General features: G+C 53.1%; 2 protein-coding genes across 4 annotated transcripts; one reads left to right on the plus strand and one right to left on the minus strand.

Annotated features, from left to right (window-relative positions):
- Positions 1-765: 765 nt before the first annotated feature.
- ERCC1 (ERCC excision repair 1, endonuclease non-catalytic subunit) lies at positions 766-16,358 on the plus strand. Of its 3 annotated transcripts, none has more exons than XM_025849888.2 (10): positions 766-1,342; positions 1,942-2,053; positions 3,009-3,224; positions 6,107-6,210; positions 7,233-7,332; positions 8,320-8,396; positions 14,231-14,330; positions 15,550-15,621; positions 15,860-15,928; positions 16,254-16,358. In XM_025849888.2, the coding sequence occupies exons 2-10, from the start codon at positions 1,961-1,963 to the stop codon at positions 16,305-16,307; spliced, it is 885 nt and encodes a 294-aa protein (XP_025705673.1). In that variant the 5' UTR covers positions 766-1,342; positions 1,942-1,960; the 3' UTR covers positions 16,308-16,358. The 3 variants fall into 3 exon arrangements, with proteins under 3 accessions (XP_025705673.1, XP_025705672.1, XP_073742618.1); XM_025849887.2 differs by having other exon boundaries at positions 1,332-1,469; XM_073886517.1 differs by lacking the exon at positions 766-1,342 and adding an exon at positions 1,626-1,738.
- On the minus strand, positions 16,193-18,834 carry POLR1G (RNA polymerase I subunit G). The gene is made up of 3 exons (XM_025849886.2): positions 18,757-18,834; positions 18,246-18,387; positions 16,193-17,890 (listed from the first exon to the last, which is right to left on the minus strand). The coding sequence occupies exons 1-3, from the start codon at positions 18,776-18,778 to the stop codon at positions 16,492-16,494; spliced, it is 1,563 nt and encodes a 520-aa protein (XP_025705671.2). The 5' UTR covers positions 18,779-18,834; the 3' UTR covers positions 16,193-16,491.
- Positions 18,835-19,115: the final 281 nt, after the last annotated feature.

Genomic DNA, 19,115 nt, shown 5'->3' on the forward strand with positions numbered 1-19,115 from the left:
ACCGTAGTGCATTTTCAAAAATTAAGTCTTAATATAGATTAAGGACAGAAACAAAATCGAGACTCTGAAAGTATTACAAGTAATTACAGGGGCACCTGGCTGGCTCAGTCGTTAGGCGTCTGCCTTCGGCTCCGGTTGTGATACCAGGGTCCTGGGATCGAGCCCAGCGTCAGGCTCCCTGCTCAGCGGGAAGCCTGCTTCTCCCACTCCCCCTGCTTGTGTTCTTTCTCTCTGTCTCTCTCTGTCAAATAAATAAATAAATCCCTAAAAATAAGTAAATAAATAAAATCTTTAAAAAAAAAGTAATTACAGGATATATTTGTGACCCTGGGGGTATGGCAGTTCTCTTAAACAACACACCAAAAGCCAAAGTCAGCACCGAACAGACTGATAAACAGGTGTGAATAAACACTACGAATTCTTTGTGACATAAATAAATAGTTAAAATACAAAGTACAAACTAGGTGGGAATACTTAGAATATACATAACTAAGAATTAAAATCGCAATCCATAAAGTACTCCTACAAATTAAGACTAATAAAAAAAGGCACACAACCCCATTTAAAAAAAATGGGCAAAGGATATGAGCAAGCAATCCACAGAAGACAAACTACATAAGACCAATGAACTCACAAAAAGATGTTCTCTCTCCTTAGTAACCAGAGAGCCGCAAGTTAGAACAGTGTGATACTGTTCTTTCAGGAAATGACTAATTCTAACTCATCAACCAGGTCTCTGCTCAGATGTCCCTTCCTCCAGGAAGCCCTTCCCTACCCTCGGGCTGGGTTGGTCGGCCCCTCCTCTCCGCTCCCCTCCCCTCCCCTCTCCCCGGCGGCCGTCTGGGGTCTCCCATCGCAGCCTTGCTCACTCCGCGGGTCGTCACTGTTTGGGAACTCGAGTGTGTCTCTCCCACTGGACTGGAAACTCCAGAAGGACAGGAGGGAGCTATGGTTGTCAGTGGTCACCGCTGAGTCGCTAGCACTGCCCGGCACACGGCCGGGAACAGAGGAGGCGCTCGGGGGGTACGAGTGGAATGAAAGAGTGAATGAATGTGGGAGCCGAGGCCAGGTCAATGGCAGAGCTGGGATGTGAACCCAAGTCTGGACTGAGAGGAGGAACCTAATTTGATCTTCCGTCATTTTCCCTCCCACTGCATCCTGTCCGGAGGCCGAGCACAGGGAGGTGCTTCATAAGGGCATCGAAATTGAACTTCTCGGCAACCAGGGACGTTCAGACGGCTAGGTCGACGGCTCTCTCCAACTCAGACCTCCGCAGTCCTCCAGGACCATAGAGAGCTGCGCGGGGACCGCCCCTCTCGAAGCTCTACCTCTCTGGGGAACGGTGAGGGCGGGATCGAGGGCTAGAGAGGCCGGAAGTAGGGCGAGCCCGGGGACGCGCTGGCCGCGTCGGCGGTGGGACGCCTCGGTCCCTCTCCGGTTTTTTTCACTCGCGGCTCGGGGGCAAGGAGGTGAGTCCTCGCGGCACTCCGACAGCAGGGCTGGGTCGAGAGGGGCGGGGGGGGGGGGGGCGACCGGCAGCCACAGGAGCCAATCAGTCGTTGCAGTGTCTGAGAGATGGATGAGATGGAGCGAGGGGAGGGTATCAGGGTGCGAGCCCTGGGGGCGGGGCGGAGGGGACAGAAGCTGGACTGGGCAAACGGAAGGCGGGAAACAGTGAGGGCGGGACGAATAGAAAGTGGGGCCCTTGAGGGGCGGGGCTAACGAAACAGCTGGACCGGTAAGGGGCGGGGCGAGCTGAAGGTGGAGGCTCCGTGTGGGCGGGGCTTTACAGAATTTGGGGCACTGGGTGTTTGGAACTTGATGCTTTGGAGCCCCGGGATTTTGGGGGCGGGATAGCTGGGAGTGGGGGTTCCTGCTGGGAGGATGGGAATGCAGGCGCTGGTGTCTCACTCGCCCCCGCCGCCATGTCTTCATTTTCAGGCCCCAGAAGAACCTTGGGATGGACGAAGAGGGAGTGCGGCAGCCCTCCGGGCCACCCACGAGGAAGAAATTCTTCATACCGCTGGGCGAAGATGAGGCCCCTCCTGCAGGGGTAGGATGAGGAGATGGGGAGAACACTGGGGGGGGGGACTGGGGGGGATTGAGAGGAAGGGGGACGGGAAGGGTCCTGTGACCACCCGTGTGGGTTAGGAAATGTGGCCTGGGTCACCTTGGGAAAACACCTTTGCTCTCCGCAAGTCTGTTTCCCATCTGTAAAATGTCATGGCGAATCCAAGAGAGGGCTCCAGGCAGGGGCTGCAAACTGGCAAGCAGCGGGTGGCCTGGGGATCTGTTTTATGTGGCCAGCACCCTGGTTTGCAAAGCATGAATTTATTGCTGACATTTGAGAATTGGAAGGCTTTGCAATTAAAAAAAAGGTCTGTGCTTTTGACATCTTTTGGTAAATGGAAGGATCTGACAACACTGAGATTGAATTCCCACAGGAAAACGATTGGCTGGTGCTGAGTACTGGCTGCTCCCTGTGTGCTAGGAAGAAAAACAAAGTGGGCTAAAGATAGAGGGGGTGATGGGGGAGAGGTGCTACCTTAGGTCAAGGGACTGCTTCTCTGAGGAGGTGACCTCTTGGCCGTGGTGTGGAAGAGGTGAGGGAGTGAGCTATGTGACAACATCTGGAGGCAGAGGGGACAGCCAGTGCAAAGGCCCAGGGAGTTTGAGGGCAGCAAGGCCGCCAGTGGGGCTGGACTAGAGAAAGCAAAGGGAAGGAGGTGGGAAGTCCCTGAGACAAGAGGGCAGGGACGGATCTTCTAGAGTCTTGTGGGCTCTGGTGATGCGTTCAGCTTTTGCTCTGAGGCGGGAGCCACTGAGGTCGCTGAGCAGAGCGATGTGAAATGACAGTGAACAGACAGTAGGGGTGTAGACAGGGAGCTGGTGAGGAGGTGACTGCAGTGGTCCAAGGGAGAGAAGGTGGTGGCCGGGACCAGTGCAGAGGCTGAGGAGTGGGGAGAAGGGGCTCAATTTAGATTTTGACACTCCCCTCCCCTGCACAGGTCAAGCCCTTATTCAAATCCACCTGGAGCCTGCCCACCGTGGAGGCCTCACCTCAGGCAGCCCCTCAGACGTATGCCGAGTATGCCATCTCGGGACCTCCAGGAGGGGCTGGAGCTCCACACCCCACGGGGCCAGAGCCCCTGGCAGGAGAGACCCCCAATCAGGCCCCCAAACCAGGGGCGAAATGCAGCAGCATCATTGTGAGCCCCCGCCAGGTGAGGAGGGGATGGAGAAGTGGGGCTTTGAGGTTTCTGGTGGGAAACACGGGTTACGGGGCGGACTTCTGGTGGGCAGTGGAAGGAAGTCGGAGCTCTGGCCTTTTTTTTTTTTTTTTTAAGATTTTATTTATTTGTTTGACAGAGAGAGAGAGACAGTGAGAGAGGGAACACAAGCAGGGGGAGTGGGAGAGGGAGAGGCAGGCTTCCTGCGGAGCAGGGAGCCCGATGCGGGGCTCGATCCCAGGACCCTGGGATCCTGACCTGAGCCGAAGGCAGACGCTTAGCGACTGAGCCCCCGAGGCGCCCCTGAGTTCTGGCCATTGTGCTCGGGGCTGGGCCCCTCTTTCATTGATCCATTCAAGTACTGCGTGTGGGTTGAGATTGCTCCATGTCCTATTGTTTTGTTAGAACAAATATACCATAGACTGGGTAGTTTAAACAGCAAACATTTATTTCTCACGGTTCCGGAGCCTGGGAAGTCCAAGATCAAGGCGCCGGCAGACAAAGTGTCCGGAAAGGACCCTGGTTCATAGACTGCTGTCTTACTGTGTCCTCAGATGGCAGAAGGGGTGAAGGAGCTCTCTGGGGTCCCTTTAATGAGGGCGCTAGTCCCATTCCCGGGGGCTCCACCCTCATGACCTAATTGCCTCTCCTCACCTCCTAATACCATCCCATTGGGGGTTAGGATTTCCACATGTGAATTTTAGGAGGGACACAAAAGTTTAGTCTATACCACCCTGACTCTTCTTTTTGGGGGTACGACTACATTTCCTGTCCTCCGGGTCTTTTCTTTCATTCAAAGATGATTTCTTGAACGCAGGCCCGAGTTCGAATCCTGCTCTGGCATGCAGCAGCTGTGTGATCTTGAGCAAGTGCCTTAACTCATCTGTGCCCTTAAAATGAGGTTTCTTCTGCTTGTGATCACACTGAGGTACCAGCTTACCCCTATGAGGATGGCTCTCATCAGTTGGCTAAAGAAGGGTCTTGAGGCTGTGGAGGAATTGGAACCCTCCTAGGCTGCTGGTGGGAACGCACAATGGTGCAGCCACTTTGGAACACAGTCTGGCAGTTCCTCAAACACTTAAACATAGAGTTACCGGGGCCCCTGGCTGGCTCAGTTGGTGGAGCGCGTGACTCTTGATCTCAGGGTTGTAGATTCAAGCCCCATGTTAGGTGTAATTAACTTTAAAAAATATAATTTATTTTAAAGATTTCATTTATTTGTGAGAGAGAGAGAGAGAGCGAGCGAGCAAGCTGGGGTGGGGCAGAGGGAGAGAGAGAACCTCCAGCAGACTCCCCGCTGAGCACGGAGCCTGACTCAGGGCTCGATCCCATGACCCTGAGATCACTACCTGAGCTGAAACCAAAAGTTGGATGCTTAACCAACTGAGCCACCCAGACACCCTCCCCACCCCCTGCAAAATAAAATCTTTAAAAAATAAATAAATAAACATAAGAGTTACCGAATGACCCAGCAAGTCTACTTCTAGGTAGATGTTCAGGAGAAATGACAACATACATCCATACAAAATCTGGTGCCCGAGTGGTCCCCACAGCTTGTGTCCCAGTAGCCAAAAAGTGCAAACAAATCACATGTCTGTCGGCTGACGTCTGGCTCCTTTCACCCAGCATAAGGCTTTCAGGTTCCTCCATGAGGTAGCGCGTGTCCAGGCTTCCTTCCTTCCCTTTGTGGGCCCAATAGCATCCCGGTGTATGGAGGCGCCCTGCCGGGGTTCACATCCCTCAGCTGATGGGCTGTCCGTCAGGCTGTTTGTACTTGTTGGTTATTCTGATGACGCTGCCCTGAACATCTGAGTTCGGATTTTTTGGTAGACGTGGGTTTTCAGTTCTCTTGGGTATTTATGCAGGCTAGGTCATGGGGTGACTCTATGGGGTGTTGAGCTTTTTTAGGAACTCCCAAACCATTTTATCCAATGAGGCATCATTTTATGTTCCCACCAGCAGTGGGCAGGGGTTCCAGTTTGCCCAGATCCTTACCACCTGTCCTTGTCTGTCTTTTTGACCATTTTGGCCATTCTAGTGGGTGTGAAGGGGACAAAGGATTCCTTTTTTTTTTTTTAACAGTCAGTCTCATTTTATTGTATCTTCCAAAATGTTTAATATTTTCTCTCTCCTGTTAACAAAAAGTAAACTTCCATGCTATTTGGACAAATCAGTTTTAGCAATATGATCATGTCCAAGGAACTTTTATTTTTAAAGGATTCCTTTTTTAAAGAATATTTTATTTGTTTATTTGAGAAAGAGAGCACGAGCAGGGAGTAGGGGTAGAGAGAGGAGCGGACTCCCCGCTGATCGGAGAGCCTGACGCGGGGCTCGATCCCAGGACCCTGAGATCATGACCTGAGCCAAAGGCAGACGGCTTAACCGACTGAGCCACCCAGGCGTCCCAAAGGAATCCTTTAAAAATGAAAATAGGATCTTGTCTCAGGTAGACATCCCACCTGGAGAAGGAGGAGGAGAGGGACATGTCCACGACCAGGCTCTGGTCTCTGGATGGTGGGGCTGTCCCCAGAGTGGGGCCAGTAGGAGGGGCAGGTGTAAGGGCTGATGCTGAAGGCACTTGGGATGCAATGAGGCAGACATCCTGGAGGAAGTGTCCTGCGACCCCAGGACACACACGTGGGGCTAGGGGAGAGGGCTGAGCTGGAGAGATTCGGAGATCCTTTAGTTAAGGTCCAGGGCTGGGGGGAAGGGCCTAGGTCAGAGCCAGAGCACCAAGGACATTTCAGGCTGAGGAGGTAGGCTCTGGAGAGGAGGGGGACAGGCTCAGGCAAGGAGCAGGTGGGGAGGGGGCCCTGGGCTGGCAGTGATCCCAGGCCCATCCTGGTTAATGGCTTTGGTCCTTCCTCCGTCCCCAGAGGGGCAACCCCGTGCTGAAGTTTGTGCGTAACGTGCCCTGGGAGTTTGGTGACGTCCTTCCTGACTACGTGCTGGGCCAGAGCACCTGTGCCCTATTCCTCAGGTGAGCTCTGAGGGGCTGCCGCACCTTCCAGAGACCTGGGAGGCCTGGGAGGGCGTGCCCCCGTGTTTTGGACCATTCAGTGGGAGAACTTTGGGTGTGGCCCTGTCGGCTCTAGGCCTCGGTGGGACCTTGTGTGGGAGGAAGAGGTGTTTGCCTGGAGGTGCCCAGAGCAAGAAGAGCTGCAGGCCCAGACTCTGGGTCTGAGGGAGGAGGGGGCTGGGTCCCTGGACTCCTGGGTCTGAGGGAGGAGGGGGCTGGGGGCCTGGACTTCTGAGTCTGAGGGAGGAGGGGGCTGGGGGCCTGGACCCCTGGGTCTGAGGGAGGAGGGGGCTGGGGGCCTGGACCCCTGGGTCTGAGGGAGGAGGGAGTTGGGGGCCTGGGCTCCTGGGTCTGAGCAAGTTGGGGGTCGGGTCACTCATGTCCCAGACATCCAGGCCTCGTCAGTGAGAGCCAGGATTTCTCTAATCTCTACCCCTGTGAAGCACATTCCCTCTCTACTCCCCGGGGCCCCTCTCCAGACAGAGCTAGAGGGGGGAAGTGAAACTTCTAGGTTGCTGTCTTCCCTGCAAGGTAGGAGGGCTGGCGGCTGCTGGGCAGAGATGTCCTGCCCCTGGTTCGCTGGGTGGAGAAGCCACCCCAGCCCCTCCCTGCCAGTGCCCTTTGAGGCCAAAGCAGAGTCCCTGGGATGGGCCTGCCTCCCAAGACTAGCTGCACAGTGTCCCCCAGTCCCCGCTCTCTAAGCCCCGGTCTCCTGTCCTCTACCCAAAGCCCAAGTCTCTTCCCTGCCTCTGTGAAGAACCTGGGGTCCATCCCCCCAGGGAACCAGAGCCAGCAGCCCTTGCTGCCAATCCCACCGTGCGCCTGCCTTGCTGGGTGACCTGGGGCAAGTCACTTTACTTCCCTGAGCCTCAGATCCCTGTGTTGCCCATGCCCTCTGCCTTCCAGGGAGAGTGAAGAAGGGCCCCTGGGGTCTTGGGGAGACCGAGACCTCCCAATCCCTCCCTCTCCCCTGCCCCCCCCAGCCTCCGCTACCACAACCTCCACCCAGACTACATCCACGAGCGGCTGCAGAGCCTGGGGAAGAGCTTCGCCCTGCGGGTCCTGCTCATCCAGGTGGATGTGGTAAGCAGTGGTCATTTCCCCACTGGCCTTGTTGACCCCATCTGTGAAATGGGTCTGAGGGAGGAGGGGGCCTCACAGCAGCCAAGTGGACTGTTGAATCGTGAGGGAAGATGCCAAGTTGAAACCTCAGTGAGGAACCACTTCGCACATCTGAGATTGACACCCTGTGTTGGCCCAGGGGGTAGGAGGGTAAAATCGTCCATCTCCTCCTTCCCCACACCACTTCCGCCGAGCCCAGCCTTCTGCCACCTAAACGTGTCTTGAATCTGTGTCATCCTCTCTGTCCACCCCGCCCAGCCCGCCTGGGCCCTGACTCCAGCCTCTTCCCTTGTCTCCTGGCCTCCAGCCTCAACCCCTCCCTCCTTACACCATCCTAAAGCACAGATCTGCTGTCCAGATCCCCCCGTGGCTCCCTAGTGCCCTCCGTGGCCCATGAGGCCTTGTGCGAACGCCCCCCTGGCCCCATTCTCTGGGGTCATTTCTGAGCTTCCGTGTGGTCACCCTTTTACATTCTCCATCACGTACTGTGTGAATCACAATTCCTCAAGCTCTCTTTCTCCTCCCATTCTTTGGACAAGTTGTTCCCTATGCCTGGAATTCTGTTTTTGCTCTCCTTTGCCTCCTTCACTCCTCCTCATCCTCTTTCAGGTCTCAGCTCAAATGTCCTTTCCTCCAGGAAGCTCTCCCTGATCCCCTAGGCAGGTCGGATGCTCCTGCTCTCCCATCCCAGTCCTGGTCACTCTGGCTCACCACTGTACGGGGACAGTTTTATCTACCTCATCAGACTGTGAGCCCCAGCAGGCAGAGCCTGGCCTGTCTTGGTTACTGCGGGGTCCCGGCATTGCCCAGCACAGGTGGGCACCCAGTCAGAGCTTAGGAAGTGTCAGTCAAGTGGAAGGTTCTTGGCATCCTAACCTACTGTGTTTTCAAGACTATAATTCCTTGCTTTCTACCAGATTTCTCATTCTGACTTTCTTGTCCATCCAGAAAGATCCCCAGCAGGCCCTCAAGGAGCTGGCCAAGATGTGCATCCTGGCTGACTGCACCCTGGTCCTTGCCTGGAGGTGAGACTGAGGCTCCCCGCTCAGGTCAGGCTCTATCCTGAGAGTCCTTCAACTTGCTCTGCCCCCCTAGACCTTTCCTTCTTCTGCCATGAACTCCCCATATGAGCCTGATCCAGGCACTGCCTCCCTCTGGGCCTCAATTTCTTCACCTTCATTAAGACCCTTTAAAACAGGGTCTTAATATCTTATAGGGCTGTGGTTACAAAGGCAGGTGATATAAATCAAATTGCCAGGACAATACTAGGCACTGATGAGTTAGACATAAAGTCTGTCTGAATAATTAATTCCACATCTAGGTTTCTAAAGACTATTTAGATGGGCTAATTTCTAATTGGAAAAAAAGATATCCCTTCCTCACACCATAAAAAAAAATTAAATCCTGACAAATTATAGACATTAAAAAAAAAGGTGTTAGAAGAAATCTTACAGGAGAATATTTTTTATACTCTTGGGGTAGGAAAATTCTTCTAAAGCAAGACCCAGAACCCCGAAGCCATAAAGGAAAAGGTTGGCTGGTTTGAGAATATTTTTTTTTTTTTAAGATTTTATTTATTTATTTGTGAGAGAGAGAGAGAGAGAAACAGCATGAGAGGGGAGAGGGTCAGAGGGAGAAGCAGGCTCCCCGCTGAGCAGGGAGCCCGATGCGGGACTCGATCCCGGGACTCCAGGATCATGACCTGAGCCGAAGGCAGTCGCCCAACCAACTGAGCCACCCAGGCGCCCTGATTTGAGAATATTAAAACTTGAAAACTTCTGGGTAGTAAAAGATACTGTAAATAAAGTTAAAAGACAAGTGACAAATTATGAAAAAGTACTTGCTGTGCATATATATATATATAAAATAAAGACTTAACATTTCTAATTTATATATGTACATACGTTATATTTATACAGTGTTAATATATTTAAATACTTATATGCACATATTTAAACCTATTTATTATATATTTATCTATGTAAAGAAATTCCCACAGGTTAATAAGAGCCTAAATAAGAGTCTAATTCAGGTTGCCAAAACACATGAAAAAAATATCAACCTTATGATTTATCAAGAAAAAAGTAAATTTTATTTTATTCTATTTTTTTAAGATTTTATTTATTTATTTGAGAGAGAGAGAGAGAGCATGAGTAGTGGGGAGGGGCAGAGGCAGAGGGAGAAGCAGACTCCCCGCGGAGCAGGGAGGCCGATGCGGGGCTTGATCCCAGGACCCTGGGATCATGACCTGAGCTGAAGGTAGACACTTAACCGACTGAGCCAACCAGGTGCCCGAAAAAAGTAAATTTTAAAAAATGAGGTGCTGTCTTTCTCCCGTAAATTTGGTGAAAACGTCTCAGATGGATAGCATGAAATGGGCACCTGCGCATTTGGTTGGTGGGAGATTTGATTGGCTATTTACACAAAATAGACACCACTCTTCAACGCTGACATTCCCGCACCGGGATTAGCCCTGCCTGTGTGTGCAGATGTCCATCCACGATGACGTGGGCCATCACTGCACATCAGAGGGTGGGGACCAGAGTTGCAGAACCAAACAGCACCATATTTTTATTTATAGACAGAAGGGAGGAAAGGGAGCTGTGTTTCTGAACAGACACGTATGTGGATAAACTAGAAAGAGCTACAAAGGCTCCAGGCCCTGGACAGCGTTGATCTCTGGGGAGGGTATGAAGAGTCGGCAGTGATGGGAAGGGGCGATTTACTCTCTCTGCTTCTGGCTTTCTTCTGAATATAGACTGGTTAGACTTTCTTTTGTTAAATAAATGCCGTATTCGTGGGCGCCTGGGTGGCTCAGTTGGTTAAGCGACTGCCTTCCACTCAGGTCATGATCCTGGAGTCCCGGATCGAGTCCCGCATCGGGCTCTCTGCTCAGCGGGGAGTCTGCTTCTCCCTCTGACCCTCTTCCCTCTCATGCTGTCTCTCATTCTCTCTCAAATAAATAAATAAAATGTTTTTAAAAAAATGGCATATTCATGTAGTTCTAAAATCAGAAGCTATACGAAAGCGGTTTGTCTGTGTGCACACATGTACACATACGTGTATATGGTATATACACACGGCATGTATGTATGTGTTTGCTGTTCTGTGCCTTGCATTGTCGTGTCATCACCTGGAAGTCTTTTCTTTGCCTTTTTTTTTTTAAGATTTTATTTGCTAAAGAAAGAGAGAGCGAGCACAAGCAGGGGGGAGCAGCAGGCAGAGGGAGAGGGAGAAGCCCCGATGTGGGGCTCGATCCCAGGACCCTGGGATCATGACCTGAGCCGAAGGCAGACACTTAACCGACTGAGCCACCCAGGCACCCCCCGCCCCGACCCCGGAGGTTTTTTCTCTCTCAGTATAGAGAACAGCCACCTTCTTTTTTTATGGCTGTGTAGTATCCCAATATAGTGTTCACATTTTAAAAAATACTAATTTTTTAAAAGATTTTATTTATTTATTTCAGAGGGAGAGAGAGGGAGAAGCAGGCTCCCCACAGAGCAGGGCGCCCAATGCGGGACTCGATCCCAGGACCCTGAGATCACGACCGAGCAGAAGGCAGACTCTTAACCGACTGAGCCACCCAGGCACCCCTAAAAATATTAATTTTTTAGAGCAGGTTTCAGTTTATAGAGAGTCATCAGGAAGTGCAGAGAGTTGCCACACAGACTCTCTCCCCCGAATGTGTTTTCTCCTATTATTTATATCTTGTATGAATTCGTGTGGTACATTTGTTACAACTCTTTAGCCAATATTGATATATATATATATACACACACACACACACACACACACACACACACACACACACATATATATATTTTTTTACTTTTAAAGATTTTATTTATTTAAGAGAGAGCAGGGGAACAGCAGAGGGAGAGGGAAAAGCAGGTACTCCGCTGAGCAGGGAGCCAGATGCGGGACTCGATCCTAGGACCCTGGGATCATGACCTGAACCAAAGGCAGACGCTCAACCAACTGAGCCACCCAGGCGCCCCATCCAGTATTGATATATTAACCAAAGCCCATAGCTTACATCAGGGTTCATGCTCTGTGTTGTCCATTTTGTGGGTCGGTATGTGTCCATAATTACTGTACCATACAGAATAGTTGCACTGCCCTAAAGACTCCCCTGTACTCTACTCGTTCATCCCTCCCACCCCCAAACCCTTCATCCTTTTAGTCTCCATAGTTTTGACTTTTTCGGGATATCATATAGTTGGAATATACACATATATAGTATAGAATACGAGTATTGTCCTTGTGTGTAGGGAAAAAAAAAACCCGTTCTTCCCTAATGTGGGTCTTTTTCCTGTGTTGCTTTTACTCCTCGTACAAAACACTTCACTTCTGGCCACCAGATGTGTCAAAGCTTTTTCCCCACGCCCAGCCGTTCTCTGCAACACCCGCCAGGTGTCCTATGGTTTAACACAGTTCTGACGCCATCTGCCTGGAGATGGCATCAGATCCCTTAGGTGAAGGGCTCAGTCCAAGACCGCCCCCGACTTCAGGCACCTGTCACAAGCCCAGCTTGTACTTCTGACCAGCCCGCTTCCAGGGACCCCCCCCCCCACCCCCCCGCCTCGGGTTCGGTTTGTAGAGCAGCTCACAGGACTCAGGGAAACACATTTATTGGTTTAGTAAGGAATTTGTTAAAAGGTAAGAATCAACAGCAAGATGGTGAGAAACATAGGATGAGATGTACGGAAGGGTCCTGAGCACAGGAGCTTCTGTCCCTGTGGAATTGGGGCGCGTGACCCTCCCCGTGTTGACATGTTTGCCCACCTGGAAGCTCTGAACCCCCTGGTATTGGGATTTTATGGCACAGTCAACTGTTAGTCCATTTCCAGCCCCTGCATAGGTGGGGCTGAAAATCCCAAGCTTCTGATCGGTTCTGGTGACCAGCCCCCATCCAGCTCCCATCCAGGAGCCCACCCAAAGTCATCTCAATAGAACAGATATGGGGGCGCCTGGGTGGCTCAGTCGGTTAAGTGTCTGCCTTCAGCTCAGGTCGTGATCCTGTGGTCCTGGGATCGAGTCCTGCATTGGGCTCCCTGCTCCGCGGGGGGTCTGCTTCTCCCTCTGCCCCTGCCCCAGTCATTCTCTCTCTCAAATAAATAAAATCTTTAAAAAATATAGAACAAAGATGCTCCTACTGCTCTTTTCACTGAGGAATGTACAAGGGTCTCGAGCTCTGTGCTGGGAACCAGGGGTAGAAACCGTAGAAGTTTCCTCTTACCTCACAGAAGCCTTTTCAGATTGGCTTCTCTCATTTAACAATATGCTTCTAAGGTTCCTCCATGCCTTCTCATGATTTGGTAGCTCACTTCTTACTGCTGAATAATATCCCATTGTCTGGATGCACATTCTTTCCCAGCTGTGTAATATTCCATCAGGCAGCCAGGCCGCGTCACGACCTTGAACTCACGACCCCTAGAGATCAAGAGTTGCATACTCTACCGATGGAGTCAGCCGAGCGCCCCCGTCTTAGTTGTATATTAAAACGAAACCAAGTGTAAACATTACTGTTTTGTGGGAAGTAGCGTCATGTAAAGTTAAGGGTGCTGTTTCTCCTAGCCAGCTGTGTAATTTTGGGCAAGTGACTCCACCCCGCTGGTCTGCTTCCCCCTCTGTATAATGGTTTGAAAATAATAAGTGCCTTATAGGAGCTCTCGGTTCTGGAAGGTTCTGAGCATAATGAGTTAGAGCAGCACCTGGCATGCAGCTAGGCCCCCCCCAAGAGGGAATGTTTCCTATGTCTTTACATCTAAATCATGGAATGTTTTGCAACCGTTAAATAAAAGAGGTTGAGCTCCTTCTGCTGACATGGAAAAACATCCTGCTTATATTGCAGAGTGCAAAAATGAAGGCAAATTCTAGAACCGGACACAGCGTGCTAACCTGAGGGTCCTGAACAAATTATTAAGAACCATAACAATAATCCGGCTGCAGTGAAAAGCCGCAATGCCCATTTAACAAGGAAAAAAAAATAGAATTAGGAAAATGAATGTTTCTTTCAAGAATATGAACCGTCGCTTAATCAAAAAAACATTGCTTATTAGCTAGGATCTGAAGGCCAAGATGCCTCAACCCTGAGTCCTTTACTTCCTTCGACTCAACTCACTCTTCCCAAGTTCCCCAAACAAAAAAGGCCAGCTTCTTCCCAGTGCCAATAAACTTGAGTTACTTTCTTCGGCACACATAGAGCCTTTTTAAGATTTGATTATGTCACCTACCTTTGAAGCAGTCCGTTACATGTAAGAGGAACCCATGCCTGATGTGAAAATGAATGGCGATTACCAGGTCATGTTAGCCTCTATAATAAGATTCAGCAGTCAGCTCGCCTGCCTGCTCGCCCGCAGCCTTTCTCTTGAAGGCGTGCTAGATTAAAAACCGACAGTGGGAACTGAATGCCTCCTAAATTTGTCTCCTGGGGTTGGGAAAAGAATAACAGTGTTTCTGGTTTTTTTCTCCCTCTCAAACTCCACATACCCACTTCCCTTCCAGAATAGCTCATATTTCTTAAAACAGGTCTCTGAGCCCCCAGCACCGTTCTGAGTGCTTGGAGCCAGTTCTACCATCCGCTCCACTCTATAGATGAGGAGACTGAGGCCCAGAGAGAGAAAATCACTGGCCCCGGGGTCACTCAGGTGGGAAGGGGGAACCTAAAGCCAACGGGTTAGACTCTCAAGCTCTGCCCCTTGGCCAGCAAAGGTGTGCCTGGCGTGGGTTATCACCAGGGGACATTGAGAGGAGCGAAGTTTATTTTTTTTCCTCTATATTAGAGTTAACGGCATAATAAACTGAATCTAAAACATGCCCCCCCTCCCGTTGGCTGACCCGAATGTTCTCACCCCAGCCCTGAGGAGGCCGGGCGGTACCTGGAGACCTACAAGGCCTATGAGCAGAAGCCGGCGGACCTCCTGATGGAGAAGCTGGAGCAGGACTTCGTCTCCCGGGTGAGGGCGCCGCACCTCCCTGCCTGGGCCTCCCCCAGCTCCTTCCTGGGGCTTGAATCCAACCTCTCCTCCCCATCCCACCCTCAGCTCCCTCTCTCCTTTCTCACTCGCGCGCGGCAGCCAGAGGGGTCTTCCTAAGCATAAACTTCATTCTGCCCTCCCCAGCTCAAAACCCTCCCATGGCTCCCCAGTGCCTTCAGGGAAAGCCTGGCCTTCTCACAACACTCTACAAGGCCCTGCCTATTCTGCCCAGCAGCCCCATCCGCCCCTGGCCTCACATTCTGTCACTTCTGCCAGACCTGGCTCACTCCTCTAAGCTTGTGCCTTTTTGTTCCCTCTGCCTGACTACCCACCTAATCCCATCTTTCACATCTCAGCTCTGATGCCTCCTTCTCCAGGAAGCCCTCCCAGGTCTAGTGCCCCTGCGGGGGTCCCCCGCCAGCCCTGCCCATGTGGGTCACCACCGTCAGGAGCTGATCTATCTCCCACACTGGACTGGGAGCCCCAGGAGGGCCGGGCCAGGCCTGGCTTGGTCTCTGCTGTGTCCCCAGCATCACGCAGCACTCAGTGGGTGCTCAGGGAGTATTGGCTGAACGAAGTGTTTAATCTGGGTTCCAACGACTGAGTAATGGTGGACATCCACCACCACCCTTGAGGTGGGTACTATGAGGGGCCCCCACTAGCCTGAAAAGAGGCCCAGAGGGGTCAGTTCCCATGCCCAGGCCTCACAGGAAGTAAGCAGTGGGCCCTGGTTTTGAACTCAGAGCCTGTGGTCTTCCCTTGGGTAGAACAACTCAGGAGAAATGGCATTTATCTTCTCATCATGTGACTGACACCCTCTCACCTAGTTGGGGACCACTCTGAGATGAACTTACATTTTTTATTTTTAAATCTTTTAAGTTTTTTTTTTTAAGATTTTATTTATATGAGAGAGAGAGCACAGCGGGGGGAGGAGCAGAGGCAGAGGGAGAAGCAGGCTCTGCGATGTGGGGCTCGATCCCAGGACCCTGGGATCATGACCTGAGCTGAAGGCAGACGCTTAACTGACTTGAGCCACCCAGGCGCCCTGCTAAGATGAACTTTTAATCAAAGAAAAAGGCCATTTACTGAGCATCTCCTGCATGCAGGCAGTCTGGGGACACAGTGGTGACCCAGTGCCGCCCTGCGGGCTGTCGCAGTCATTTCTCTCATGATGCATCTCCGCCTTCTCCCCTTCCAGGTGACTGAATGCCTGACCACAGTGAAGTCCGTCAATAAAACAGACAGCCAGACCCTTCTGACTACTTTTGGGGTAAGGAACGATTCCCTTATCCCAATGGCATTTTGACCCCCTTGCCTTTTCAGGGAACCCCCACCCCACACACACCTGTTTCCTTCCACCTCACTGCCCCCTTCTCCCCATCCTTCCTGCCTCCCCTGCCCTCCCACAGGACCTCACCTCCTTCCAGGGATCTCTTAGACCCCTGATCAGCTGGGGCAGGGTAGTCTCGTGCTCCCCATCTCTGACCCTTCACTCCCACCTTCCTCAGTCTCTGGAACAGCTCATGGCCGCATCGCGGGAAGATCTGGCTTTGTGCCCAGGCCTGGGACCCCAGAAGGTAAGAGCTGTGGAAATCGGCTTGAGGGGCAGGGGCAGGAGGGAGCTCCAAATAAATGGGACCTCAGATCCCAAAGCTCTTAACAAGGTTTTGGAAGGCCCACAGGGTTTCTCCTACAGCTGGGCAAGACTGAGGCCCAGAGAGGGTGGGGACCAGCCCAAACTCATATAGCAAGCCTGGGACAGATTCAAGATAAGGCTCTTTCTCTCCTGGCCCCCAGAGCCCCATCTGGCTGAGAGGGAAAGAAGCAAAGCCCACTGCGGATGTAGCAAACAAATGGCTCGTTTAATGACCCGCCCCTCCTTTCTTTCTTGCTCTCACCCAGGCCCGGAGGCTGTTTGATGTCTTACACGAGCCCTTCTTGAAAGTGCCCCGATGACCGCGGCTGTGAAGGAGGCCCTCGGTGTAACAATAAAGCCGTTTTCCTGGCTCAGGCTGCTGCTGGTGTGCTGGGGCAGTCACCGGGAGTGGGGATGGGGGAGTCCTCTGCACTTGCTCTCTGCTGGCCCAGGCAGTCACCTCCAGCTTTTCTTAACTGCAGCCCTCAGTTTCCCTGGAAGAGACTACACAGGATCCTGCTGTAGCTTCTTCCGCTTCTTCTCCCATCCTGCAGGAGCCACCTCCTCCCCCGACTCCAGACTCAGCGGCGGCTCGAGCATCTCCTGGGATGTCGTCTCTGGCATCCCACTCCCCTGGCCCCGCTTCTTCCTCTTCTTGGTGGGCACTGGATCTGCCCTGGCCTCAGGCTCCCCCTCCTCTGGCAGCTGCAGCTCCATCACCTCCCCCTGTGGGTCACTGGTCTCGGCCCTTGGCTCCGCTGCTTTGTGGCCCCTTTCTTTCTTCTTCTTCTTCTTGGTGGATGCCTGCGGCTCAAGGTCCCCTGGTGGCTCAGGCTCCACCCAAGGCTCCGCCACCTCTGCCCCCGGCTCCCCCGCCGCGTTTTGCCATTTCTCTTTCTTCCTCCTCTTTTTGGTGGACACCAGAGCTGCCTCAGCCTGAGGCTCAACTTCGTGTGGTAGTTCAGGCTCCATTACCTCCCCTGGGAACTCCAGAGGGCCCATCTCCAGCTCTGTCGCCTCGGTCCCTGGCTCTATCATTACTTTGTACCCCTTTTCTTTTTTCTTCTTCTTGGAGGATGGCAGCAGGTTGGCTTCCTCCTGTGGCTCCAGCTGCAGTGGAGACTCGGCCGGCATCCCTTCCCCTGGCTCCCTCCCTTCTGTCCCCTTCTGCCTCTTCCTCTTCCTGGAGGGAGGGAAAACTGTCTCTTCCAGAGGCTCCCTTTTAATTGTGAGTTCCAGCTCCGCCGGCTTTTCTTCAGGTGCCAGTGTCTGCTCTTCTGGTTCGACCATTTCTGCCCCTTTGGGCTTCTTTTTCTTCTTCTTGGTGGTGGACAGAAATGGTGCCCCCACGGGCTCCGACATCTCAGCCATGGATTCTGCTGCTACGGGCTCCATCACCTCTAGCTGTTTTAGCTCCTGTTTTTTTTTCTTCTTCCCCACATCCACCTCTGGAGACCCCAAAGCTGTGTCCACCTCCAGGGCCCCAAGCCCATTCACTGCCTCCTGGGGAACTGAGGCCTCTGGTATATGCCTCTTCTTCCTCTTCCTTGAGGCTGGTGACCTCAGTTCCAAGACCGACCCAGGCCCTGTTACCGGGAGGCTGCCTCCAAAGGCACAGAACCGAGGCCTCAGGCCAGGGGGGATCTGTGGTGGGGGGCTTGTTGGGATGGGCTGCAGCAGGGTCCCAGAGGGGGATTCTTGGGGACCGTCAAAGATCCTTAGGCTGCCCTGGGGGGCTGGGGCACAGGTGAGTCCACCTCCCGCTTCCCCTGAGGGAGCCAGCAGGATTGCTTCTCCAGCCTGGGGGCCGCTGCTTCTGAGGACCCGGTAGCGGTGCCGCTTGCCCGCCAACTTGCCCTTCACAATCCGGGAGCCCGAAAGAGGCACTAGCCGCCCATTGAGGCTGAAAGGAGAAAGAAGAAGGCAGAAGCTTCATCAGATTTTTCTGGTGAAAGGGAGGAAAGGAGCTGAGAAACAGCATTTTTTTTAAAAAGGTTTATTCATCCATTTGAGAGAGAGGGAGCACCAGCATGGGAGAGGGGCAGAGGGAGGCGGAGAAGCCAACGACCGCTGAGCGGGGAGCCAGATGCCGGGCTTGATCCCGGGACCCTGAGATTATGACCTGAGCCAAAATCAGACGCTTAACCAACTGAGCTACCCAGGCGCCCTGAATGCCCGAGGAAAGCCCCTCTAAACTCCACCCAAGTTCAGCCACTGGGGTGGGGGCGTATTCCCAGGAGGTGGCCTGGACCACTCACCAGTCTGGGGCGAAGTTTACAGGAGCCTGGATAAGCCACAGTTCCGTATCTGGATCCCTTAACACCTCCAAAGAAAAACGAGTGGGCTCTGAAGCTGGGGACGTCGCGGTGAAGGTGGGGGGACAGGAGAACAGAGCAGCACCTGCAGGAGAGGAAACGGGAGCCTGCTGACACTGCCCCGCGGATCCAATCCTCTAGGACGCCCATCGGCCCATTGGTCCAGCCTCCTGAGCGCCTCAATCCCCTCACCCGGCCTCTTCTCTCCTGCCTGTTCCCCAGGGGCACCCCAATCTCCACCGAGCCAATTCCTGGCGGCGCCCTTCCCTCCACCGGTAGTTTCCCCCACCCCATACCCTCCCTAAGCCCGAAGTTCCTTCCTCGCGGGAGATACTCTCTCCGCAGGTCCTGTCTCTGGGCAAGTCCGTTTTTCCGTCCGAACGCCCCCGGGGGCCCTTTCTCCTCCATTCAGCCAACTCTTTGCACCCCGCCAGCCCGTCCTGATGCCACTTACCGCCGGACGGGGTCCCCTCCATGCCGGGACCTGTGCCCCCCTCAGACCGAGCCGCCGAGAGCGGGGGAGCTGCGCAGCTGACCACGTGGAACCAGGGGGGTGGGGCTTCATCCGGGAGCGCCCATGTGGTGCGGGAGCGCGGGGGTGTCGCTCGGGGCCCGCTCGCTCTACGAGCAGAACTGGGGAGAATTTCCACTTGTGCAGAGCAGATAACCAAGGAAGACGTCTTTCCCCGAAAATCTGCTCCCCAAAGCAGCTGCTTGGCTGCTTGGCGGGAGTTAGAGCCTCACGGGGTCCCTGCGGGTATCCCCCCCAATCTCTCAGACATTATTTGCTCCAACGTCGCCTTAAAGGGGCAG

This window comes from Callorhinus ursinus, unplaced genomic scaffold, assembly GCF_003265705.2.
Source record: "Callorhinus ursinus isolate GAN/ISIS: 27379988/994484 unplaced genomic scaffold, GSC_fseal_2.0 scaffold71, whole genome shotgun sequence".
Lineage (NCBI taxonomy): Eukaryota > Metazoa > Chordata > Mammalia > Carnivora > Otariidae > Callorhinus > Callorhinus ursinus.

Excerpts from the sequence above, each read along its gene's own strand:
- ERCC1 (XM_025849888.2), top strand. The coding sequence starts at position 1,961 with ATGGACGAAGAGGGAGTGCGGCAGCCCTCCGGGCCACCCACGAGGAAG. Across the intron at positions 2,054-3,008 it reads ATGAGGCCCCTCCTGCAGGG|GTCAAGCCCTTATTCAAATC; the intron begins GTAGGATGAGGA and ends TCCCCTGCACAG. Across the intron at positions 15,622-15,859 it reads CCCTTCTGACTACTTTTGGG|TCTCTGGAACAGCTCATGGC; the intron begins GTAAGGAACGAT and ends CACCTTCCTCAG.
- POLR1G (XM_025849886.2), bottom strand. The coding sequence starts at position 18,778 with ATGGAGGGGACCCCGTCCGGCG. Across the intron at positions 18,388-18,756 it reads GGAGGGGACCCCGTCCGGCG|GTGCTGCTCTGTTCTCCTGT; the intron begins GTAAGTGGCATC and ends CCTCTCCTGCAG. Across the intron at positions 17,891-18,245 it reads GTAAACTTCGCCCCAGACTG|CCTCAATGGGCGGCTAGTGC; the intron begins GTGAGTGGTCCA and ends TTCTCCTTTCAG.